Source organism: Suillus subalutaceus (genome assembly GCF_016647625.1).
Source record: "Suillus subalutaceus strain FC151 chromosome Unknown DFJ58scaffold_68, whole genome shotgun sequence".
In the NCBI taxonomy this organism is placed as follows: domain Eukaryota; kingdom Fungi; phylum Basidiomycota; class Agaricomycetes; order Boletales; family Suillaceae; genus Suillus; species Suillus subalutaceus.
In genome coordinates, this window is record NW_024540317.1 from 12,732 (window position 1) to 38,105 (window position 25,374).

The 25,374-nt window shown below is 46.9% G+C and overlaps 8 protein-coding genes across 8 annotated transcripts; 5 read left to right on the forward strand and 3 right to left on the reverse strand.

Annotated features, from left to right (window-relative positions):
* Positions 1 to 2,005: 2,005 nt before the first annotated feature.
* Positions 2,006 to 2,985, reverse strand: DFJ58DRAFT_716748 (uncharacterized protein; the record flags this gene model as incomplete). Its single annotated transcript, XM_041384260.1, has 4 exons — positions 2,006 to 2,031; positions 2,087 to 2,483; positions 2,535 to 2,632; positions 2,688 to 2,985. 4 exons carry the CDS (start codon positions 2,983 to 2,985, stop codon positions 2,006 to 2,008), a joined length of 819 nt encoding a protein of 272 aa, XP_041242826.1.
* Positions 2,986 to 5,159: 2,174 nt separating this feature from the next.
* On the forward strand, positions 5,160 to 7,541 carry DFJ58DRAFT_746359 (uncharacterized protein; the record flags this gene model as incomplete). Its single annotated transcript, XM_041387456.1, has 15 exons — positions 5,160 to 5,683; positions 5,743 to 5,808; positions 5,863 to 5,892; positions 5,948 to 6,054; positions 6,105 to 6,144; positions 6,202 to 6,274; positions 6,323 to 6,356; positions 6,413 to 6,426; positions 6,541 to 6,674; positions 6,725 to 6,745; positions 6,797 to 6,837; positions 6,886 to 6,938; positions 7,007 to 7,014; positions 7,074 to 7,135; positions 7,231 to 7,541. The coding sequence occupies exons 1-15, from the start codon at positions 5,604 to 5,606 to the stop codon at positions 7,539 to 7,541; spliced, it is 1,074 nt and encodes a 357-aa protein (XP_041242827.1). The 5' UTR covers positions 5,160 to 5,603.
* Positions 7,542 to 8,315: 774 nt separating this feature from the next.
* On the forward strand, positions 8,316 to 9,918 carry DFJ58DRAFT_746360 (uncharacterized protein). Its single transcript, XM_041387457.1, has 7 exons — positions 8,316 to 8,537; positions 8,593 to 8,711; positions 8,764 to 8,925; positions 8,993 to 9,068; positions 9,126 to 9,257; positions 9,309 to 9,496; positions 9,555 to 9,918. Exons 1-7 carry the CDS (start codon positions 8,468 to 8,470, stop codon positions 9,753 to 9,755), a joined length of 948 nt encoding a protein of 315 aa, XP_041242828.1. The 5' UTR covers positions 8,316 to 8,467; the 3' UTR covers positions 9,756 to 9,918.
* Positions 9,919 to 11,898, reverse strand: DFJ58DRAFT_793093 (uncharacterized protein). Its single transcript, XM_041390383.1, has 8 exons — positions 11,452 to 11,898; positions 11,125 to 11,243; positions 10,917 to 11,072; positions 10,803 to 10,872; positions 10,677 to 10,749; positions 10,609 to 10,628; positions 10,205 to 10,553; positions 9,919 to 10,147 (listed from the first exon to the last, which is right to left on the reverse strand). The coding sequence occupies exons 1-8, from the start codon at positions 11,543 to 11,545 to the stop codon at positions 10,075 to 10,077; spliced, it is 954 nt and encodes a 317-aa protein (XP_041242829.1). The 5' UTR covers positions 11,546 to 11,898; the 3' UTR covers positions 9,919 to 10,074.
* Positions 11,899 to 12,323: 425 nt separating this feature from the next.
* Positions 12,324 to 13,490, forward strand: DFJ58DRAFT_793101 (uncharacterized protein). The gene is made up of 4 exons (XM_041390384.1): positions 12,324 to 12,602; positions 12,661 to 12,867; positions 12,944 to 13,337; positions 13,389 to 13,490. The coding sequence occupies exons 2-4, from the start codon at positions 12,664 to 12,666 to the stop codon at positions 13,430 to 13,432; spliced, it is 642 nt and encodes a 213-aa protein (XP_041242830.1). The 5' UTR covers positions 12,324 to 12,602; positions 12,661 to 12,663; the 3' UTR covers positions 13,433 to 13,490.
* Positions 13,384 to 16,015, reverse strand: DFJ58DRAFT_429786 (uncharacterized protein). Its single transcript, XM_041380364.1, has 8 exons — positions 15,647 to 16,015; positions 15,304 to 15,595; positions 15,170 to 15,257; positions 14,310 to 15,109; positions 14,189 to 14,258; positions 13,918 to 14,122; positions 13,695 to 13,860; positions 13,384 to 13,632 (listed from the first exon to the last, which is right to left on the reverse strand). Exons 1-8 carry the CDS (start codon positions 15,737 to 15,739, stop codon positions 13,574 to 13,576), a joined length of 1,773 nt encoding a protein of 590 aa, XP_041242831.1. The 5' UTR covers positions 15,740 to 16,015; the 3' UTR covers positions 13,384 to 13,573.
* Positions 16,016 to 18,978: 2,963 nt separating this feature from the next.
* Positions 18,979 to 20,614, forward strand: DFJ58DRAFT_746364 (uncharacterized protein). Its single transcript, XM_041387458.1, has 4 exons — positions 18,979 to 19,451; positions 19,505 to 19,611; positions 19,663 to 19,772; positions 19,832 to 20,614. The coding sequence occupies exons 1-4, from the start codon at positions 19,443 to 19,445 to the stop codon at positions 20,491 to 20,493; spliced, it is 888 nt and encodes a 295-aa protein (XP_041242832.1). The 5' UTR covers positions 18,979 to 19,442; the 3' UTR covers positions 20,494 to 20,614.
* Positions 20,615 to 22,436: 1,822 nt separating this feature from the next.
* On the forward strand, positions 22,437 to 24,402 carry DFJ58DRAFT_746365 (S-adenosyl-L-methionine-dependent methyltransferase; the record flags this gene model as incomplete). Its single annotated transcript, XM_041387459.1, has 10 exons — positions 22,437 to 22,623; positions 22,675 to 22,682; positions 22,735 to 23,042; positions 23,090 to 23,270; positions 23,320 to 23,441; positions 23,488 to 23,670; positions 23,724 to 23,748; positions 23,795 to 23,836; positions 23,891 to 24,094; positions 24,142 to 24,402. The coding sequence occupies 10 exons, from the start codon at positions 22,437 to 22,439 to the stop codon at positions 24,244 to 24,246; spliced, it is 1,365 nt and encodes a 454-aa protein (XP_041242833.1). The 3' UTR covers positions 24,247 to 24,402.
* Positions 24,403 to 25,374: the final 972 nt, after the last annotated feature.

The window sequence follows — 25,374 nt, forward strand, 5'->3', positions numbered from 1 at the left end:
GATTGGGGATCGGCGCTTTGTTCCGCACCAGAGAGAGCATCCTGAACCTGCACGACCAGTAGAGTTTAGAGAGAGCATACACTAAAAGGTGACCTACCTTGATATCCGGAATCAATGAGGCACCTTCACGATCAACGTTCGGAAGAACAGGGTCGCGGCCGCGGGAATCCTTCGAGTGCTTTTGTACGATCACATGAGCCTTTTTCCAGGAAACTCAATATCCTTGTTGACTCACAGGAATCTTTTCAGTGGCATTCTTAAACTTCCCTAGAAACCGACGAATTTTGCCACGGCGTCTGCCCTGGATGAAGGATGCATCAGAGTTGATGTTTCGAGTGAAATGAGACGTGTTCCTCATCAGGAACTCACCGAACTTTCACCAGTGGTTGCTTCACTCGATATGCGGTTGTCAGGAGGAGGATCTTGCCTTGAGTTCTTTGATTGATTGCGTTCAAGGCTCATCGTTTGAAATAATTGATGTTGACTCGGAGGATCAGTCTGAGCGAAGTAGGGTGGGATAAGTAGTTAGTAGAGGAAGAGTGGGTTCCCGGACTGAGGTCCCCGCAACATTTATATAACAGGTCATGACTCATACCATCGGCTGTAAGCCTAGGCCTCAGGCCTCAAGGGCCAAGGCAATATTTGCTGCTGTATTGACTGGGCGCCTCTTCGGAACTCCGGGAAATGCGAAAGAAGGACCATCTTCGATATTCCTATACCCGTCTGTCTCGAGACTAAAAACGCCATGCTGATCGCAGACACAGTGCTAGTGAGTGATGTACGCACGCAAGACTTCAAGTTGCCAGTGGCCTTTGAGTGGCCTTGTAGAGCCTTGAAGTTGGTCGAGAAAACTACGATCATACTTTCTGCAACTAACGGCCTGGTCTACTGTTGTCGAAGGACCTCACCCGCAGCTTGCCACTTATAGGAGTTATAGTATAAGCTTGCCTTGAATTTCGAACTGCAGGTGACTTGCCACTTTCTCGCTTCCTGGTTATCTGTTGATCTGATGTGCTGCGCTACCAGATCACTTTCTTTCCTCATTAAAATATTGATATTGTGGATCGTCGTCTCCAACTTTCTAACCATTCAACAAGTCACTTCCTCCCTCACTCTGGTCTCCCCTAACTAGATAGACCATAAAACAATGAATCTAGTCGTTTCAGAGCTTCTTTCAAAGAATCATGCGAGAATCGAACTAGACTTTGAAAACCCATGGCAATGCTAGAACCCCGCCGATCGACATGATACCGCACCATAGCTTTGAAGCTCAAGGATGTACCCTTTATCACACTGTGTCAACGTCTACACATCCGATACCCATCGGAGACTTACAACGAAGTAAAAGCTTCGTGTGTCGAAGCCGAGGACGTGCCAAAGACGGAAGCGACCAACTTTGGCCTCCATTCCCCCAAATATACCCGCTTCCAAGTTCCTCCAAATTAATGGTGTTTCTGCCAACCACTCTCCAAGCATTCTACGAGCCTCTCTCCCGCCCATCCTTCCAAACTAAACACGCCAATGAATTCGGTCCACCTGGGTACATAAACACCCGAGACGGCAAGCTGACCGTCATCGCAATCATTTTCACTTCAAACAGAATTCCATGTCGTGCGTATACCTCTCCACACCCACGTTCACGAAAATGATCCACTCTGTCCAGGGCTGTTTCCTCCTCTTAGACGGACCCAAAGAATACGGAGCATACTCAAGTTGTCGATCCCAGGCTCCCTGCTGGCCTCAAGCTTCGTGCGCATAAACACCATACGGTAGATTTTTCAACAATAATGTTTGGTCGTAGCTGCAATACGACGAGTAGCGAGCTCAACATAGTTGAGCTCCAGCAATGTGATCGAAATTATGAACAGAGACTTGGGGTTGTTCCCTGGCCAGTAGGAAGAAAGCATCTGGCGGAGTTTGAAACCTATTCCTTCGCTAGATCTATTGTTGCACCTGAGTCGACGTTGCAAGCATAAGTCGTAGTGTCATTGATACCCGCTATTACTTATCCTATCTCCATCAGATCGAAAGCTATACGCCATGGGATCAGTCTCCCAATTCAAACTCGTGACATAGCCGCACTCACCCAACGGAGGAACTGAGAACAATTGCTCGAATTCAATTCTACAGCCATCGCAGGCAACCTCGACAGTAACAACACTCGCTTCCTTACCACACGAGAACCGCGTTGCAAGCTGCGATTGCCAGCCGTCTTCGAGTCCTAGCTGCTCAATCTTCTCTTCCTCGGGAAGGAACGCGACAGTGCCCATCAATGCAATTCGTCGGGGTCGTGTGTTCCAGCTGAGGCTCGTTATGCCTTCAGCAGGAGTGGTAACATTCCAAATTTGGATTTCGGTGATGGACCCAGATGAAGTATAGGACTTGTTGGCCGCAAGACCATCTTCAACAGTGGGAACGATGCTGTCGATATAGCAAGACGTGAATCTGGACCGGCCGAGATGCCATTGAAAGAACATCGAATCCTGGAACAATATTTATGACCAAGTCGCTCCAGGGTACGGAGCTCCACTTACGCTATCGCTCAGTATGACATGCGAGCTTGAAGTATACACTTGGTCAGGTAAGGCTTTGTTCACCCGTACTATGGCACTTGGAAAGAACAACTTTGGTGCTAGCCACACAGGCTTGTTTGGGACACATCATGAACAATCACTGAACATACGTACCTTTTTCTTTTTGTTGAGCGTCGCCGACTAATTCTATACCTGGAAACTGGTTCGGCTGACGCAGCCCTTGGACATTACGCTTCCCGGAAACAGAGGCAGAGGCAATGTTATACAGTGCACACGCGCAAATAATTGCGATGACCTGTAATCCTAGCGTTGCCCAAGCAGGCTGTTTAGATCGAGGGTCCATAGTGCGGTGCTCAGAGGTGATGTGTCTGCCGGGGAGGAGAATATCATCTTCACCGTCTTCAGGTTGATGATCTAGATCATGCATTCGGAGAGGCGAATACGACGCCATGAAGGTGTGTGGCGTATCTGAGAAGTAATTGTTTGAATCTCTTCTTACTTATCAGTAGCAAAGCACCTACATAATGATTTTTCGGACGCTTAAATGCTCTTGGGCACGATTCAGAAGCCTATGAGGGACGAATGAGGGTAGTACTCTGGCTGATGACTTGTAAGCGATTATATTTATACAGGGTCCATGGAATTTCGGTACTCTTTTCTGTTGATGTGATTCACTTCAATTACATATATCGAGAATACGTCCAGTGAGGGCAAGTATGGTCCATGCCTACTGAAATCCCGCAGTAACATGCCCCTGTCAGTTCTTTTGATCGAGCCAGCCGAGAAATAATCTGACTGAATTGTTGAACAGAGCCAAATTTGAGTCATCTCCACTCTCACTATGAATGAACCCTGCTACGCCCTTCCTTCTGTCTAACGGAGGAACACTTTGCCTAAGCGAATATACGCAAAATCCCCCGGTCTCCATTGAGCAGCCTGCGAATGGAAGAAAGCTTTTCCTAAACACACTAGCATGATATATTCGACTGGACGAAACGACACAAAGTGCCAAAGTGAGTTGTGTAATTCACTCAAGCTCGTAAACATTAAATGTCCTACTTCTTGCATCGATTGTATATTCAACACCCCGAGTAACTTGACAATCACTCCTACATCTAACCACCATGAAACTCGCTTTGTCTTTTTTTTGTTTTTGCCACCATCTCTTTGTTACAAATTGCAGCGGCGTCTCCCGTCCTCGATAATCAGAAGTTATCGTGTTTGTCTCAACGTGTCTGCACGGAACGGAAATCCTCGTGTGCGTCTCATCACATCTCTTAATCGCACTCTGTCTCATGTGTCGTTGACTTAGATTATGTTGCCGATGGCAACGCAGATGTCGATAAGCACACTCCCATTCCAGTTACTGAAGGTAATTCTCCAGCACTAGCTTTACCTTGAATGATATATTGATGTTGTTCGACGCTCAGGTGTTGATGATCAAGGTATGTCTTCAGCATCACCTTGGAGTCTCAACTCTTTTCAAACAAGTACCGTTGCTACTAGCCTAGGGTGAAAAACTCAAGGTTGACTTTTGGTCTGATATCGGCATCGTTCTGTCCACCGCTCTGTAGCTGTGGGGACAGGCAGCGATTGAAGATTGTATTTTTTAGACCAGTAACAAATCCTATCAATCAAGAATCACGATCGCATTCACGACTGCTCGCTATTCGTTCGTGCCATCGGTCACCGCGACCTCAAACAGCACTAGTATTGTTTCGTGTGAGGGTGCTTCTGTTCTCAAGATTAAGGTTCCATCCAGTCCGACCCAAGTTGCTGGCAAACTTGAAGTCGCGTGTAAAGCGTTCTAAAGCTTCGCCGCACAAGAATCTCCTCCGATTAGTCCATTAAAGTCAGCTGCTCCAACAATATCAAAATCTTCCTTTTCCTCGTACACCATCATCGCGTGAGAGGCCATGCATGACAACAGGTGGAACTAGTGTTTTAGACTTTAGAAGACGGCACTAGTATAGTTTCTCGCGCAATGATAACAGATGCCAGCCTAGTTGAATTCCAATAGCTAAGTACAAAAACACGACTCTATTGTCAAAGCGCACAAAGCCTGTGATAATAGAATATCAGATGTAAACGGAAAACTAGTAACATGCGGCCTCGGGAACGAGGAGTTACCGGACCTCGAATATTCTATCCTTCGATCGTTTCTGCTGGCCAGGTACGAACTTGAACGTCACAGAGATCAACGTTCAACTTCATCAGTGCGATACTACCTTCACTTCAACGTTTATACCAATATTGCCCACCGTCACTCAGGTTGACATTTAGCCATGGATACAGACAATCAATCAGTTCACAACATGTAGATGGAGGTGGTGGCAGGAGAGCAGTCCAGCGAAGCATGACATCGACGATATGCTCGCTGAGGCAGATGCAATGATCATGTGCGGGTGATGGGTCAGCCTGTATACGTCACGGTGACGACCACCCCCTTTTTTGTGATTGTTCATTCAAATCGCCGCTCTGTAGAGTTTGATCACTGCGCGAACTTGCCCATCCTCGCATGCAGGATCTCACCCATCACCCACGCTTAAGGAAGCAGACGATATTATCTCGTTGTGCGTTGGATATATATGTTCCGAGTCGTGGATGAACGAATTTCATAAACCACTGCTTACATCATCATAGCGGATTGGACCTAAACTATCATGATACTAACATGCTTTGCTGGCTTGCACTTGGCTTGTACGACAGTTTTACTGGGTCTGAATCGGACCCTCGGGCCTCGGACAAGTCTGGACTCTGAACAAGCTTGAAATCCTTACTCGAATCATGTTCAAAATTTTAAATTCAAAGTGTTGTTTTCGTTGAAAAACGATGCCTTCCATGATCCTCCGTTCCACCACCGTGACAGTCTCGCTTCCTCTCCCTATCGAAAGTGGAGTGTCAGGGTCGTAGAGTCCTATTTGCAGAAGCCTTCGTCATAAGTTTGCTCGGACGGAGCCTTGGTACATCCAAGTCTACCTCATCATCCGCCTCCCTGATCTATTGAGGACACATCTGCCTGACGCAGAGCTACCATACCAGAATCAACGCGGCTTTCATCTATACACGATGGAACAGAATTTGGTTATAAACAGCACAGCATCGGAGAAGTATATGCGAATAGCATCTATCTCCATCGCATTTTACGAGTAAGCCTTTGCTTTCCCTGTTGCGTAGTTGTCACGGTATTCTGACTGATCACGTTCAGTTATATCCTCACACTCCCTGCAGAATGGCGCTTTTACCGAAGCCAATCGTCAATTTTTCACATGAGGTATGTATAACCGAGCATTCACGTACCACCGCTGACGAGCTCGATTCCCAAAAGTCTATCCTGCGTCTTGCTTATTCTCATACGGTATTTTTGCCCTTATTCTCTCGTATGTGGTTTTTTTCGCTCACATTTAATACAGCTATGTCAGTATCGTTACTATAGTAACCAGCAATTACGGATACTTCTCCTCCCACTTCACCCAACAAGCGTGTCAACAATATTATCTTGTTGCGCCTATCTTCAAAGGTTTGCCTTGTTGACGTCCACCCATCAGGACCCTATTGACCATACCGTAGTCGTACAAACTATGATATCACAGGCCATCCTAGGTGTCAGGTATGTTCTGCAGCTTTTTTGTGGGTCATGAGCCGCACAGACTGAAGCGCCGTGTAGGACCTTCAATGTTGCGAGGAGAGATAGGCGTATTGGAATTGCCCTGTTGCTGATATACTTCTTCTTAGTTTTGGTGGGCTCTTACCACACAACCATGACATTCCTCGCTTATACGTTGTAGGTGGAGTGGTTTACCAATATATTTGGGCGGGCCCGTAAGTTCTGGCCTATATTTTAATCCCAGGCTCGCATTGACCATTAAGATCAACAGCTGTTGTTATTGATGTACGTCAGCGTTCCTCATAGTGAGATCTCACGCAAACAACATTCCTTTTTTTTAGGGAAAGTAAGTGGTTTTTTATTACTTGTGTGAGCCGTTCGTCTGATATCTTCACTTACCGTAGCTGCACTCCAGCAGATGCTGGTAGAACATTGTCAACGTGGTTCTTCTACCTCGCCCCGATGTTGTATGACATCGTGATGGTGACGATTTCTACCAAGCACCTTCTGCATTATAATCCTTTGAGTAGTAGGTGCGCCTTGTCTCCCCTCCGTATTTACATTGCTAAACCATCGTTGTTAGAGTGGAACGGCTGATACGGGTGTCAGTCCTTCACCCCTGGCAAAGTTGATGTACATCGCTGATTGTACTTAGCCTGATCTATGACGGTGTTGGATATTTTCTCGTGTTGTCTGGCAAGTGACGCTCTCCTTGTGATGATAACCCTCTTAATATTCCCCCAGTGTCGAACATACTGAACCTCATCCTTTATCATACGACCGATTTCCAGACGCAGGTACGTGGGCTCCATTACTGATGCACCGTGGAAACTTAGCGATTACGTTGACTTTCTCCTATTGTTAGTCGGCAGGGTGAGTGTCGCACTATTTCGCATTATATGAAATTCAGACTGTTCAATTGATATCGCTAGGGCATCAATGGGTTATGCTGTGACGTGGATAATGAGTCAACGGATCCTCATCCATATACGAGGTACGCACCGCTCGAGAGCTCGACTGCTATTCCGCTGACCCGAGTCATGTCTACTCGCTCCATTGCTCCCGCTCCGTTCACTTCGTGCTCTAAAGAAATGACAGAGCTAGACCCTCAACACTTGGAAAACGTGGTCATCGCGCGTCCCACGCTCACTGCACGGGCAAAAATGACATCTGGTCTCCGCTCACAGTTCGAATCCAAGAGCCAGTCGAAAAACTTGAAAAACTCCAGAGATGCAGACTTCGCGCCCACATCGCCTCGCAGTGGGAATGCTAATACCATGGAGCTCGGTATACGTGTACGCGTCGAGCGCTCGGTGGTCCAAAACCATACGCCTGCGGATGAATCTGATCGTTCAAGTCTGTGGGAGACGAAAGGCATTGGCGCGGAACAAGAATCGTAACGAAGGAATCCCTGTCTGCTACGTGAGACCACTGAAGCCCATGTACAATATTTGCTGTTATAGAAATATTGGTACTTCTCACTCATGAGAAATGCCTCTGTTCAGACCAACTTACACAGCTGACACGCCAATCACCAATGCGAAGACAGGCTGTATGCTGAGGCGGCGGCGTTTGGTTTGGGCACCTGATCATTTAAGTCGCACACTGCGGTGCGTATTCTATGCGTTATCCTCGCGTTTGCACTACAATTTATTAGCCGTGTATGATACTGTTTTTTCACAGGTTTTCTCTTTGATATCGGAGGGGCGACTGTTGCGTAGAAGTTTTAGGAGAATAGTCGGATTGTGGCGCCCGACTCAGCGGCACCCACAAGGAACATAGCGACAGGATCTTCCTTCGTCTGCTACTGAATATGTACTGATTGACGGGGAGATCGGGAGTGCGCGGCACATAGCACTTGAGATCTCTCCCAACTGCATCTATGGCATCAAACGCCTTGCGCCCTCTTGCGCACACCTCCTGAAAGATTTGTCTGCCGCGATTACCTAGTATCCAATAGCATCTATGACTGTTCGCCACAGCTTTAAATATAGCATCATCACCGGGGTGCATATGGCCGCACATACTACTATACAAATACCAATGTGCAGATAACGGGCCCCACACCGCCTCCGCAATCAAATTTGACTCGGGCTATCCATGAAATGTTTGGTATTGTGATGTTGGCATCATGATTGTGATGCTTCATGTGCAACTAGAAGAATTGCTCATCAGATTTGCTGTGCTGAGAAGGTACTGGTGCGATTCCCCATGGCATATAATTGGCAGCTGTCGACATTTAAAGAACCTGAGCTGATATGAAACCGGACAAGATACCATTACCCACACCCTCGTCAGTCGATACATCCCCCAGACTCCGTCTGCCATGGCTTCGAGAGGCATTCCGCTCGATACCGCTGCTATATTTTCAACCGTGATGGAAGGAATTTTATATGGTGAGTATTGCAATGAATCTGTCAATACCATACCCACCAATCTAGGGTTATTCAGGCTTTTCAGTCCTCATGTTTGTGGGTACCATGTGGACATTGTCCTACAAACGTCGTATGAAAGAGATTAACCGTCCAATTGCTGTGGTGGCATTCATGCTACTGATCCTGAGTACTGCAGTAAGTTTCTTGCCTCTCACATTTCGTGTCATCCGTACTCAAGTCTCCCAAGCACATGATAGTGGACATCATTCGTGTCGAGCAGGGTCTAGTTACCTATCGAAACACATTCCCAGGGGGACCAGAGGCATTCTTTGCAGATATTGCCCAAGTCACATTTGTGGTCAAGAATATAATATATACCATGCAAACAATGGTTGGTGATGGGATGGTGGTGGGTTCCATTTTTATGCGCTAGATTGCGACACTCTTGGCTTATATAATGTCTTTTCGGGCAAAAGATTTATCGATGTTATGTCGTTTGGCAATCTGTGTGGATTATTATAATACCGAGTTTGTTGTGGTTCGGTATCACAGGTTAGCAGGTCACAAACATGTTCAGCGAGTTGTGCCTCTGATGAAGTTCTATTGAAGTATGCGGCTGTATTGCAGTCTACAGTGTTTCACAAGCAACTAGCGAGGCTGGAAACATCTTCGCCAAAGCAACAGGTCAATGGATCACGGCCTTCTATGCCATGACACTTGCAAGTAATTTATGGGCTTCAGGTAAGCATACTTTTACCTGAATACTCGAGGCCTGAGACCAATTTGTTTTAGGATTTCTGGCATATCGCATCTGGAGGATGGAACGCAATGTCTCTGCAATTCGCGCTACAAAGCGAGGCTCAATGATGCCAATAGTGCGCGTGCTTGCGGATGCCGCTATTTTGTACTCTGTGACGCTCCTGTCGACATTAGTGTGTTTCGTCGTAGAGAACAATGGACAGTATGTTATGCTAGACATGGTAATTTCTATCATCAACTCGTTTTATTGAAAGTACTAATCAAGCTTTGGCTACCTAGATCATGCCAATCATCTCGATTGCCTTCTACATGGTTATTATCCGGATGGCAATCAAGACAAGAGATCATAGTTACCTCTCGACTGTCGGGATGGGTAGCGAGACGGCACGAGGGACCCCGCAGCAATATCATATGAAACCTATGGAGGTGCACATATCCCGGATCATGCACGATGACAATACTTCCAAATCGGCATGCTAAAAATTCAGGATCACCCATCAACGCTTGGCGGAGTCCGTGGGGGAGGCATCGTACTGCTTGTGATTTTTATATGCATTTTGATTATATGACTATACATTTCACTCGCCAGGCTATAATTTACGGATGGTTGAAGATGGTCTATATGCATGTGCTCGGTCTGACCTCTTTAATTCTGTGACCTCACTCGTTTACACGACTTACTTATTCTACCGGTACTAGATGTACTACATGATGTTACTCAAAGACAGTATACACATTGGAGATCTCGGTTTCTGCTCTTGGTTGGACTTCTGGCGCAAAACAAAGAGCACGAACAGAATTACACGCGACAACGCGTCAGTACCTCCTCCACATAGTCCGCCATGATCCTATGAGTCTGTTTGGAAGGATGCCTAAGAAAGCGTTACTTCATCAATATCGTGTGCAAACATTCATAATACTGAACTTACCCGTCGAACCAATAGAAATAATGCTCCGGGTCATCGCAAGTGTTGCCATCAATGAAGCAGGCACCCGGGTTTGTGTACCCGAAAGCCTTATAGCCCGGATCGGATCCAAGCACTCCGTCCCAGATGGTCCCAAAAATGGCAAAAGCCAAATTCAATGGAACATCCTGAAAGCGGAATGCGACGAGACCATCAAAAATTGATTGAAGCCACGCCTCCCCCCATGCGTTATGAACTCCGCGACCGTATGCATCGGTAATGAGAAAATTGCGAGCATTTGTGGGCGGAGAAGCAAGAAGAGCAATCTGGCCTAGCATATCTTGCGCTGCCTCTGGTAGGTGGTTTCCGTCCACTGGAAGATAGTATTAATCATCATTTGATTTGGGTTCACGATTTCAAATTATTACCAAAGGAGTCCCCCCAGTCGCTATGGCGCAGAGTTAGATCGGGATTGCATACGTGCTGCGACGCTCACTTAATTCCAAAGAATATCGCGTACAGAGTGGTCTCCGGATCCAGGTTATTGGATTGGTTTAGAAATGTTGTTGCTAGAGAGGTAATTATTCAAATAAGTTTCGTCGTAAGTGAGGAGGGAGCACACTCTGCATGATGAAGTCCCGCGGATATGGGTTGCTAGGCCATAAGCTGATGTTTGTAACAGCGCTTGACCACTGCAAGACGTCAAGATATGAACTGATTGTGAGGTAAAACATACGGCATAATCCATGACGCTGGCGCCGATGTCACTGGCAATGCCCTCGACCCAAACGGGTCCGTTGGTCGAACGACCGCCTGCTAGGATATTTGGTGGTATTATCACGGCAGGCTCAAGAGGGCCACCGTCATGTCTCCCGCCGTCAGTGAATGAGTCCTGCGTAGATTCATTAGCCAGCTAAGATGTTGAAGGGAAAGCACCTACGAACGCCAAATGCAACGATGGTCTTAAATTGAGGAAGATTTAAACCGGCATTGAACTCTGACACTGTGCCAGACAGGGGACCGCATCGGGGACTAACAGCAAGATGAATACCATCATTGGGACCTTGCAGTCCCAAGACAGAGCTTTAGCCTCTGCCAATATCACTAACAAGACGAGAAAGTGAAATTGCATGGAATGCCGGCGAAGCAGCCTACGAATTCGGCCTATAACTACCTCTAGAGAACATTCCATTGGAGAGACGCTGGTGATGAGAGAACCACAATATCGAACTGAAACTGCGGAAAGCGAACGAATGGAAAATAAGGCTCACCAATCGAAGGTACCAGGAACGTCAAAAGGGCCCGAAATAAGAGCCCTAACACCCCATAAAGTGCAGAGATTGGAAACAGCAGGACACTATACATTACTACCTGTTGTGCTGCTTGGCAGCGGCAGTTTGTAAGATGGTGAGAGTATTGATGAAGAGACGCCGGCCACTCTCCGAGTGAACAATGCTTGGATAATCGGGCGTAATCAGGTGCGTTTTTAGCGCTGCCAACTCATTTTGTAGGCTTCACAAGGATTGGACAAAGTTGGTTAATTGCCAGCAGGTACGGTCGTTCCAACATCGAGAGTCGCTGGCGTATCTGATAGGTTTGGGCTGGACCGAGCGTTAGCTTGAGGTAGAGCCGCTCGGGCCGAGCCAGAGCAGCTAGCACGGTGTGCGATTTCAAATAAATCACTCGCCGACACCGATGCAGTCCTGCTTACAAATTCGATCATGTCAAATGACTCGCGATTCGAAATAGAACTATGTATCGACACAGCATACAATGAATGTGAACTGGGGTGTGAAAATCGAAAAGGGGGCGCATATAAAGAAAGACTGTCTGCAGCATAGTGCGAGTGAGGAACGTTCGAACGACTAACTCGTGGCAGAGAATGTAGGAAGCGAACAGCGCATCCGCTCATGGCACGATGCCGGCGGCACCCGAACATGATGCATGATGTCTCGGGACGTTTTGCTTGTGTGCTTACACAAATCATCACAAAGTTCATTGCCACACTCCAGCCATGGAATGATCCAGCTGCCCAGCTCCCGCATATTTATTGAAGCCTCTGGAGTCTGGACTTGGATCTTTGGTCTCTTTTAGGTAGAAGGCTACGCACAAGCCACGCAGGAACCTGCAGGAGCTCCACTTACGTTGCAGATTATCTACTTCGTGGTACGTTAATTATGCTTCTATCGGCTGGGATCAACCGCGAGCTTTCTGATCGATATCACAGCTGTTCGATATCACAACCGCCCGTGTCAGCTGGGCACGTTAGCTAATAGCCAATACCGAACACCTGCATCGCAGCGTGTTGCAACGTGTTGCAACAAGGCAGTCATATATGACTAAAATGATTATCTTCCCGGTAGCACCTGTTTTCCTCCCCTCTCAGATCAGTGCAATTTCAGAGCAACTTTTGCAATACTAGGTGCGTTATGATCGTCACTGGATGCAGGTAATCGATAAGATGTGACCTCTGAGCACAGACGATGAGCCGCTCTCAATTGAAAATACTCTCCCAATTGGCATCGTCGCCTAACGATGTGGCGTCAGGTCTTGCACAATGCATAGAGGCCTTGCGTCTCGTTTCCTCCCTACCGAGATCATCGCCTATCATGGTCGAGTATTCGGGTCTGAAGGGTTCCATAATCAAGGCATTCGGAAGGGAGCATCTCTCACGTGTACCGTTCAGGGTGAGCCTCGTCTTATTTCTCGTGGCTCATTCTTTTCCCGAGTCCTAATATCGCCAATGCTAATCGACTCATGCAGACTGTCGTCGGGCTTCTCAAAGCCTCCATGGAGCTCCCTGAAGACTCGCGTATCCTGTATGCTGCATTCTACCGCGAAGATGGGACAATTGATCCCACAAAGGTACTCATCGACGAGGACTCGTGGAAAGAGCTTGTTCCATACGTGCATACATTGCACATCGAAGACGATCGTCAAGCGCATTCGCTATTTACCACACAAGCCACGTCATCAACAACTTCGCAGAGCACAAGGGCATCTCCCTCCTTAAGTCCAACGTTGACTTCCCCAACACGGAGTCTGAATAGCAACGCAAACACTTTCATCCCCAGCAAAACTACAGTGACGTTGAAATCGCAGGATGGAACAAAGGTCAACCTACAAGCTCTCAGAAAGGGCAGAATCTCGCCGGCATGTATGTATCTTTCATTTGAGGTCGGACAGTAAAGCTCATATCGGCCCGTAGCCATCCAACCGGTAAAGTCGTTGGTGGTTGTAGCAGACACGTAATGTTACAATATTGGGTTGTATGTACATGACAAAAAATTGCAGATTAGTTATGATCGTACGATGTGCATGAAATCAGGAACAAGATGAGAGATGTGGTGTCTATGAGAAAGGTTTATACATGCTAGTGAAAGGATCGGAAAATCACTGAGTACCAAGGTATTCAAGAAGAGGTAGTACAGTTTCTAGTTTTGTCCGGAGTGCTGTTATGGGTGACCTACCATTAACGGCATGTCTTGTCTCCAAGAAAAAAACCAAGACGTACCAAGTACAGGGCAATGGTCCGCAATGTCTCTTAATACACCTAACATGGTCCTTAGGGCCTGGACAAGCCCTTCGCCGCGTACCGGGATCTGAGTTGGCCAGACTTTTAAGGCGCGCAGACGTGTAATTTCCGCATGAATCACGAAGGAAGCATTTATCCATATTATCTGGCGAGCAAAAATTGTCAAGAATTAGATACTAAAAGCTTCGCAATTATAACTCACGACGACAGGATCAAAATATTGCAGTGTATTTACGTTCACGCATCGCAGGGCACGCGCTATGAGCACGGCTGCGGTGACGATTTTGGCATTCGATAAGGCATAGGTTTCACGGAAGGGGCTGTGCAACCGGATGGTAGCGAGAGATAGAAGGGATTGCATGTAAACTGAATGACGAGAAATAAGATGAGGCGACGGGTGAGTAAGACTTGATTGCGAGGACGATGGTGACGTCTCAGTTGCCAAGGATGGATTAGACGGAATGAATGCTTGCAGATGTTGTATGAGTGTGTCAAGTGACGTAAATTTTGCTCGGAATGACTGTGTTTCTTGAACCCGTGAATCTGAAATGCAAGGATATTAGAAGAACAAAATTGTGTGCCGACCTTACCTACCCGACGTGTATTGTTCAACCAAATTGTTCACCTCGTCAAGTAGCACAACTGCTTTTGCGTGGAATGCAAGTGCCGAGTCGGAATCTCCTTTTTCACTCTGTCCATCGACAAGGAACTGTTGTATGATGTCTACTTGAGGTCCGATTCCCCGCCTGCAGCTCGTAAGGTGGATATCTTGATCGGACAAATTGATCTCCTGCATTTGTCCAGGCCAGGGGATGGATACTCTAATGGATCTACCGATGCTAGGCGGAACCCCCAACACAGCAGACATACTCTTGTCCCAAGTGAAGACGTTCCAGAATGCATGTATGGCTTCTGTTTGCTCGATATCGTCAACTGGCTTTTGAAGGGTGGTCCTGAATGTATCGAACGACATAAACTGCATATCTGCAAGTGTATTTGGTCCTCCTTCAGGAGGGGAAGAAGAAGATGAATGAAGTCGGAATGCCAGAACAAGGCTGGCCGCCGCGCCTGAATGGTACCTCGCCTCGACTATCCGTCCGACCCGGAATAAGTAGTATGCGAGCAGGACCTCCGTTTGTAGGACATCCAGCAAATCTCGAGTGCTTGCGCTGCAGGAAGGGATTATATCAGCTAGTTGACGCAAACATCTCGATAGCATTGTCAGTTGGAAGGCGGTCTGCTTCGTTTCCGTGATGTGGAGACATAATAGAATAATGGCGTTTTGCAATGCAATAGGAATACCACGAGAAGGAGCAGTCACAAGCGTATTGCGTACACGCGGGATATGCAGGAAAAAGCCAAGTTCGTCCGCGCAAGGTAAAATTTCGTTCAAACTGTGTGCAAAATCACAATTAACAAACTATATGGATAAACGCACAGGATTACTAGCTTACGATTCTAGTACAATTTGGCTTGGAGGCTCTTCTTGAGCCCACCAACTGCTCGGGCTGAAGTCACCCCACGGAGCACTAGAGCTCGATGCTAAATAATGATGAGACAGCGTGATTATCGCCTTGTAAATACTTACACGCTGCAGGACTTGATGCAGATGATATCGACGCAGAAATATAGGAGGGCTGGAAACCAAATGGGACAGAAGAGCCTTGCGGGACATCGGAAGATGAGTAAGGATGGTGTAGCGCAACCGCGGGCGTAGTCTGCTCGGGATGCTCGAGGTCTTGTATTCGAGCTTGAAGACGTACAATGTCTTGTTCCAGCATGTGTGTCCGAGACCGGCCCTGGCCATCCGTGTATTCACAGTCATCGGGCCTGTTACCACGGATGCATTGACCACACGTTGGTCGGGTACCATCGCACCTCTAGCAAAACAAGTGAGCAAGTCTCAGATAACGCGGGTTGCATCTACGAACGACTTTTCGGCGTCTGCATGCAATGCACGCTTTACCGCGTTGAAGGCCTCCGAGTGGTTGGCTTAGAGCACGACTTGAACCAGACGTAGTCATTGAAGATAACCGAGGAAGTCCTTGTAGTGTCGAGGATGCATTGGCGGTGCCTCGCCTGCCATAGTTATATACATGTCGGTGAGGACGTCATTCCCGCCTGATGAAAGTGTCCGGTTCCGCTTACTAGGCGGTAACGGGCTCGGTGGCTGAGCTTGCTAGTGCCACCTTGTGTCTGTGCAAGTGTGGAGGATGGTGTGTAAGCAGACGAGCATGTCGACATGATCCAACCGTGAGATTACAAAAATTCAACGGTGACTTTGCTGATTCTCCTTCTATAACATACCAGAAGTTGCCTGACCATATCGACGGAGGTGAACAGTAGCATACTACTAGTCAATGTCTGGTTTCTGGTTGGTGTGAAGAATGTGACTTATTTGGGGAGGTTCCGGTTCATGGGTTCAATCAGTTGCCGAGTGGCCGGGTCGAAGGATAGCGGAATTTGCTTTGCTGACTGAACCAACCGCCCGGCGAGGTGACTCAACGTTGAGCAGGCACTTAAGTGCAGGTGCCGCCGCGCCGACAGTTGCGGTCACAGTGAACGGTTGACATAGGTCACTTGCTTAATATTCCCGAACTTTGTTTCAACAAGGGTCAATTTCCCAGTCATGATATTGTTCAAACTTCAAAGCGAACTGAACGCACCTACAGACCCGAGCGTCAGATACGATATGACCGCTGGGTACTCCATCTCTCTGGATCTTGTCTAGCGGATCTACTAGCAGCAGTTGACCACACGTACGTGACCTACAGGTGCCAGCTCTTCCATCAGCTAGTAGGTAGATGAAAAAGTGATTCAGTCCGCAGGTTGGTAACTTATAGTAAGTCCGTGCAGCACTGCAAGGTGCGTTCTGTTGAAATCTATTCCCATGCCCGCTGACATAACTGTCGGACGTGATGGCAGTGATTGCAGTCCTAGATCTTCCTCCTGCGCAACGGCTTTCGCCTGTGACTGTTTCTTCACCAACTACTACCCCGTCATCACAAAGTTTGCATTCGCACATGCTGGTGCCTGGATGATTTCGGCAATGAAACATTCTCAACCAACTCTCCTGCACCTGATCTAAAACCCGTTTCAGGGTACATTAAATTCAGAACTAGTTTTTCTGGAAGGACGGGTGATTAACGATTGAACGTAAAGGTGTCGGATGACCGCCGAGGTCGCTTAACGTTGACGCAAGTAACCTGCAATCTTAACAGGCTTTGTCCCCTCTTAAATCCTAAATAGGCGTCACGGTCTAACGAGGGCCAAACCATTTTTCAAAGCGAATCGGACGATCTTACTCTAGGATCATAGTCGAATGAAGATGGTCATTGGGGAACGTCCCCAACAACGAAAGTGTAGACCTACGCAAAAGGACCCGGGTAAAACCGATTGTCCAGACCTATTTTACTCCCCTCTGTTCCTTTTTGAGCTGACACCGCAATCCATAGAACTATTCGTTAGGCCAAGGCCGATATGATGTGGCCCGACCCGTGAGCATATTTATAAAATGTGCCGTAACATATTCTCATATTTATACCGTTCAGAACTTGAACAGCCACACCCGCGCAGTGGCACCGCCCCTGGACGGCCATGAACTCCAGATATGCTGGTTACCATGGTGCTGATTAGACATGGTGTCACCGGGAACCCTTGTGTCCGAGCTTACTTTGATGCTCTAGTCAGGGATGTCGTATCGCCGCAAGTTGGAAATGCCATGCGGAGTGTGTTTTGTTCTTATACCGCTGGCACAGTTCCTGAATGTGGTGGCGTTATTTGCAGATCTTCTCCCTGCGTCACAGCTTTTGCCGCTTCTTCATCCACTTGGACGTGGTACATATAATTACTTTCTTGTCGTTATTCATGTATTGGTCTGAGGATGGGCCCCACATTTCAAGATGGTGAGGATTTTCTATTACAATCCTTCCCTTCTCGCTTCTCTTCTGCACCAGAGCAATCTTTTGTTAACGACAATTGGCCGAATATTTCTGCGACGCCACAACGAGAAAATTATTGTGTAATCCGACATCTGAGTTTGTACAATTTCTTGTCAAATTGAACTACTCTTGATATGATTTCTTATCATTGGTCTTGGAAAACCTGGCGCCAGACACGGGGCTCCTCCCTCCTTAGCCAGGAACGCGTTGTGCTACCCGCTCCCTTTCCACATATTCATGACGACTGATCTTCGTCACGAAGTACCCTGGACAGAAAAACAACCAGGTTTGAACTGTCGCGCAGAGACCGCACACCCTCACATCGCAGCTTTCGTACGTCGTGGTGAGTTGAGCAAACATTTCCTCTAGCGGGATCACCGCCCACATCTGTCGAAAAAGGAGTAAGAGGTGCAGAACAACCTGTTGTAGCGCGGACAACGGATGCAGATGCTGTTGTGTTTCGCCTAAATGTCGCATGCCCATCACCCAAGCTTTCTGGCGTACACCTTCACTCGTACATTATGGGCAGATCACATTATGTCCTGATCACCATCCTCTGCAGTAGTTGCCACATGAATGCTGTCAAAGGTGTACAAAGAACACTACGAGTGCTGATATGCAGCGATGTTGATATGTCACGTTGTGTCTAAGTAGAATGAATTACTACTTTGCAAGGACTTTTTCGTCCTTATATTATTACACCCATTATTGCAGAAAAGATCTCGGTCCTTTGGTACGACTAAGATCTTGGTAAAGCTGTTCAAATTGCAGAAAAATAGGAGCCGGCCAGAACAGCTTTGCGCGTCCACAATGCTTGGTGGCAATGTCCCACATCGCCACTATTTGGATACTACATAGCGACCATGTAAAATAAGGTGATTTGATCATACTAGTACTAGTGGGGGCTGTGTTGATTGATCTCACTGAGTGCTGGTGCGCATGATATCAAATGATCCAAAATTCAGGGATCAATCGATCAGGCCTCAGGCCTCGGGTTGGAATTGATATGTGGCGCGACCGAGCGCGTGCACTGGCAGCGAACGATGTCAGTATGCTGATATTAATTAGACGCATCAGGGTGTTTTTTGCCAAGAGATTTATGAATAATTTGCGGGCCATCAATTTTGCGCCCAACTAGAACAATTGGAACCCGGAGAAATGACTTGGGACTTGCCGAACTCTCGAGTGACCAACTAGAATTTAATACTCATGTGTTACGCAGTTAATAAGTATTTGTACTGCACCGTGGAGTGAGCGCCGTTTCATGACCTAAGAGTCACTTAGCAAAAACTTCCTATTTAGTAATAAGCTCGAAGTTCAAACGCTCATGCACATGCATCATGGCCGCCCCAGTTTGAGAAAGAACCTAACAGTCAAGCACTATTTGCGGTAACTTCGGATTAGACTCGGAATAGGTGCAGTGCGCTATTATCAGGCGTGGAGGCCGTACTCGATTGATGCAAGATTCGCAGTACATATGCGGCAATGCTGGACCCTGACATACACAGGAATTACTACTATCAGTGGTTAAGTTCCATTACTGGGACACATGCCCCAGACGAGGAGTTCTGAACCATCTGATCCGCCGATCCGATACAATTGTACTGCGATGTATTATTTGCCCATTAACTCCCACCGTCGGAAGGTGGTGCGACCAATAAACTGGTGGCACTGCTACTAGTATACACGGGAATTTGAGAATGATTTTTGCACAGGTAAGTCCAATATACACCAGTACTTAAAAGCTCCTCGCGCAGTTGTCCCGACCCAAGTTCATTCCAGCATTATGTCCTGTGTAAGCTCCTTTGCCAACTCCAAAGATTTCAAACTCACGATTACATCCACTAGCCTTCGGAAAACTCTTTTCAGTCTAAACCACACGGTGATGACCAGACACATGCGGCAGTTGCGAAATCTCTATATATACTCCCGACCGATGAGCAAGAGCGCAAAAGGTCAGATTATAGCTCGACTTGAATGAAAATTAATAACTCTGAACATAATAGACTGGAAGTTCAACACGAAGTCCTTCGAAACGCATTCGGGGGTCGTATTGTCTTCGCTCCAATTGAACTGCACGCAGGAGACAAAGTACTCGACAATGGAGCTGGCTCAGGTTTGTGGTCATCAGAAATTTTGTTCCTTGATCTGACTGTTGGTCCACTCGTACGTTAGCAACCTGGCTCCTTGACTGCTATAACGCCAATAAGGATGCTACCTTCTTTGGAATCGATTTGAAGACGAACATTTTTCCAGAGCTTGACGATGTACAAAAGCAACATATACATTTGGGGGCAGGGAACATTTTACAGATACCGAACGATTGGACCAGCAATTTTCAGCTAGTGAACCAGCGACTCCTTATCGCAGCGTTATCCAAAGAAAATTGGAACACGGCCGTGGAGGAGATTTTCCGTGTCCTTGCTCCAGGAGGCTGGGTGCAGCTCGTTGAATCTAGTCATTGCGTAGCTGGAGAGGCAACCCAAAGACACTACTCGATGCTTCAGGATCTCTTTGTTAAAAGAGGTCTATTACTCAACTGCGTCGAGCATATTCCGAATGTCCTCAAAGGCACTGGGTTTGAAAAAATCACGACACAGCGTCTTGAAATTAGCCTTGGGGGTGGGGACGACGAAGACGGGATGAAAGCTAAAGCTCGGGAGAGTTTTGTTGGTGTCTACAAGGGAATGCAAACTCCAGTAGTGAAGATGGGGATTCGAACAGAGGGGGAGTTTAAGGAGTTGGTGGAAGACCTAGAAAGGGAATGGGAGAGCAACAGTCAGTCAAAGGTTATCTTCTACGCATTTACAGCTCAGAAACCGACCGTGTCGGCTTGAGGCTTCGGTTTGAACAGTGGGTCGTTTTATATACAATACATTCTTAATACATACTAGTAGAACGCAAGTACTACATGGCAATGTCACATTAGATATAATGATGAAACACGACGTTGAAACATGCGCCACGAGAGTATTCAGCAAGCAAATTGAATAGTCAGGTCAAAGTCCAACAGTGTGAAAGGATGGCTTTCCGTCTGAGTCATGATGCATGATAGGATAGTGGGCCTGAGGACATCGCGCATTATATATAGAATTGTGCTTCTGATGACTAGGCAGCCACAAGCATGTGCTGGCCCGATCTGTAGTTCTGGATAGAACGAAGTCATGCCGTTTAACTTTGAGAAAGCCAGTTATAGCATTGTAAGTCAAGTCATCTTGAAATTAAAATAAGTGCTGAACCAGATGTATCGAATGCGACTGTCACAATAGATAGTGCTGCAATTGTAGTACGTGTGCAATGCTAGTTTTTGGATCTGACATGATCAATGCATACTAGTCTGTATCTGGAATAGCCCTTTCAGAGTTCGAAACATGGAAACAATAATGAGAGCGTGGAACGCTTTCTTGGCGAGTCATTACATGAATCATTCATACCCACAAGTTGACATTTAGATTGTGAGAACACTCACATAGAATACTGACGTTTTCGTGTAAGATACAAGCCTTGCATGTGTTCGGTAGCCTTATTAATTGCAACTTCATCCATTGTATGGTCACCGAGCGAGCTCACCATAAGCATTTACAATCCACTTGTGACGACTTTGTGACGAGTCGCGATGTTTAGCGCATGATGGAGGAAAGTGGAGCTCGTGCAGACAGGCCGCAAGCATAAGCCTGCACCCTCGTCATTTTGCCTGGTCTATATGAGCAAGTTTAGTACCAGAGCTGGGACCCAGCGGAAACTACCCAATGATTCACAAGTGAGAAGAGAGAACAAATATGTGATGAGCATCGGCGCCGATGTGACTCGGGGGGCGCCCGCCACTCATGAGTATGAGTATTAGTATGCATTAATCGTAGTACTTTATATACATGAAGTCGGCACTTTCACAAAAGTCGTATTTCTAGAAACACAAATTTCTCTCTCTAATACAATTATGAGGTTGAACGACCACAATTGAGGCAGAATTATGTAAGTGCTGAAGTCACGCAGAAATGTAACCTGCCGATATGTGCCGTGACGGAGTTTCAATACCGTACATTTCACAATTTGAAAGTGCCGACTTGTGTTGGTGCAGCGCTGCGCAATGCGGGATATTTTCATTAAGAATTTTCTGCGCTAATCCATGAGATTTCCACGTCCTACAATGCAGCATAATAATCCATCTGGCAGTCCCGTTGCATCATCATTGAACTTCTCATCCATACCGTACTACACGGTCCGAGTCCAAGTTTCACTATATCCCCCTCAAATTTACAACTACAACACTAATAGTCACCCTCGTACTTTGTAAGTAGACATACTAGTAAACGGTAAGTACTGTACTTGCTCGCTTACCGCCGAATACTAACTGAGTAAGTACTGAACTCGCGCAGAGTCTTGCTTGACTAGGCCTATGTGACATGATGTGTCCTACAGTGACATTTGCGTGACTGCCGGCAAGTTATCTTTCTTTCAACTTCCTGGGCCTTGGCGGGGTTTGTCGTCTCCTCGGCCTTTGGTTCTATTCGCCAGTATTAGTATCCAGACTCCTCAATTTCTCCCTAAAATACATGAGGGCGTGTTGCATATGAAACGCAGAGCAAGGCGGTACAAGCCTGATCGGCGGCCCATCATAAATTTTGATCCCGATCCGGTTGACATAATGTATCCGCAGTTTGCAGGTGCGTGCAAGCTAAGGCCTAAGGTCTCACTCAACCTCTTTCAGGGCGGCCTGTTACATTGTATATTAATATACATATTTTCGCAATGTCAATTAAGCTACTGACCAGTGACTACGATGGACCACCGTGAATTAGATGACCTCCAAACCTCCCTAAACAATGCGCTAAACAATTTGCGCGTCGCGATGGACGAGTCGATGCTGTCCCCTTTGTCTTCACAGTATGGAATCGACATGCACCCTTTGGATAGCCTAGACCAGCCCACGCCAGTTGGTGTATACAAAGCCCGCCGAGCAGCACTAGGTATGTTCGAGTGCAACAGGATCAACCCACGTACTGATTCTGCCCTTCTAGCATGTGTTGTAAGTTATTCGGCATACTCTTGATGTGAGATGTGCGAATTCATCTATTCAGGCAGAGCTCAAGAATCTTCTACAACATCCTTTTGAGAAAGCCGCTGAGAGCACCTTCGCCATGTATGATTTCGCTACCGTTCAAGTCTTTGTTGAACATGGCATTGTGGACCGCATGGCAAAGGAGCCCTCTGGTATCTCTGTCAAAACTCTTCAGTCAGAACTGAACCTCGACTCCCATAAGCTCACCACAGTATTACGCCATCTCTCAGCTTGTGGTTGGATTCGAGAGACTCAGGATGGCATTTTTGCCATGAATCGCTCTTCTCGCATTTTACTACAAGGCCAAAGGGGCCGTGCATTGATATCGTAGGATTTTTTTGCATACCGGTTTTGCACGACTAATCTTGTCGTAGGGTTCCCGGCAACATGAAGATCGCAGAGGCTCTTCCTCGATGGCTGACACATCCCGAGTTCAGGTTCTCTAAGTCTCCAGAACATACCGCATTTCAGCTCGCGAATGATACTACGAAGCCATTCTTCGAATGGGTGAAAGATGACAGAAATTATCTCAATCGTTTTGCAGCTTGTGTTGAGGTTTGCATCCTCCGCCTCTGACTGACAATACTATACTTATAATCTTTAGGCACTCGGAGAATATGTAACCCCAGGAATCTTATCGGACTACCCATGGCAAACGTGCTTGAAATCAACTATTGTTGATTGCGGGGGAGGTAAAGGAAGCCTAGCTATCGCCCTCGCTAATAAGTCAGTACAAAACTGTTAAGAAGCAACGCAACTGACATATATCAAGATTCCCTGTCCTCCGTCTTGTTATCCAGGAGAGGGAGGAGATGGTCCAGCTGGCTGAAGCTAACATCAAGGCCCATTTAGACCCCAACTCAGTTCCTGGCACAGTAGTCGCCGAAGCCCACGACTTGTTCTCTGCTCAACCGCGCACTGGGAATAACTATACCTTCATGCTACGACATGTTCTGTGCGCTACATCTTCTTCGTGATCCTTTGTGATGCACTGACGTTCTTTCATAGGCACAACTGGCCCGAGACTCAAGCTGTAAGTTTTTTCACCACCGACATCAAGTCTTAGTTGACGTTTCCAGGTGAGCATCCTAGAGAAACTCGCTGCTGCTGCAGGACCAAAGGTTCGTCCTTGAGATCACTTTGTAGTCCCGAGAACACCTTAAATATCTTTCCAGTCCAAGATCCTGATCATCGAGAGAATTTCTGGGCACTATCCCGACATTCACGTCCAGCTTGAACAAGACCCAGCGAACACAACTGATATTACAACTCCTGCTTCCCTCATAACCGAGCAAACCCTTCTCAATTCCTCGTCCCGCATGCCGTACGCACTCGCTTTGCACCTCTTGTGTATTTTAAATTGTCACGAAAGAACGCTGGTACGCGTGCTTCTCCTTGGCATGAACTTCGCTCACCATTCTTTCAGGATCAGTGGCAGACTATAATTTCTCGGGCTGGTCTTGTCGTCACAGGGCTGTACAAGCTTAGGGCTTACGTGTCTGTCATAGAGTGTCGAGTTATTCACACATAGACGAAAGTTGAGATGACCTATAACATGTCTATGTTGATAACGTGTTATCCGCTATAATATGCAAATTGGCGCCGAGGAGTCTTACCGAACGGCACGTATCAAACTATAGCCAGGCTGCACCGTAATCTAAATTTGCCTTCGGAGCTGACAACGAGCAAAAATGACCACACGCTCTCTTAGCCTCTCTTGTGGCCTGGTACCTGCTGATACCCGTATGTTGGTTTCTGCTTGTCTTTGCGTTATCCGCGGCGTATGTTTCTGATGTCTGTAATTTGCAATTAACCATTGAGATCACGCATTATCCCCGTCATCTGCTACCCAGATTGCAAGATCCAGATATAGATTGATCACTTCTCATTACGCGCGTATGAGGTGAACCGCGGGCCGTGGAAGATAACCCAGCTTGTGCGAATTTCACTCGTGTCAAGTCAGTGGCGTTCTCATCTGATGGACTCTGATGCAGATCATCGGATCTCATCATGCGGTATCTTTTCTTGGCCTTTTTGCTGCGGTCCTCAATTTTGAGTCTTGCAGCAGACATCATTGTATTTTGGGCGTTCACGTACGTAGCACAAAAATATCCTGTGCGCGATGTTTGGTGCATTTCTTATCACCCCTCTATAACTCTCTTTAATAACCACGCTCATCTTTGCACTCGTCAATGGCATGTGCTCTACAAATTTCGGTGGTTGGCCTCAGTATCGTCATCAATTCTGCAACCTCCTCCTTAGTATATTGTGTGTGCTCAAAGGATATGTACATTCCAACCCGCTCAGTCATTCATATTGCAATCCAGTTACACGAACGCCGAGGCAATACTCTGTGCAAGAGGGGACACCTCGAAATAGATAACTATGGTACTACGATAGTTAAGCAGGAGTGAATCCCCCCTCCGCGTACTATTAGTATAGCTAGGCTATGTCCGACATAGAGTCCGGCCCCGAAGGACAATAAATTTGACTTGAAAAACTATTAAGGTCCAGACTGGACGAGGGGCTCAAGAGTCAACGGGACCTTAGTAATAATGAGAATAAATGTTTTTTTTTAAATTATTGTCCTTCGGGGTCGTAGACCCTATGTTGGACATAGCCCTAGAGAACAAATGTTATACTTAGGAGGGCGATTAAT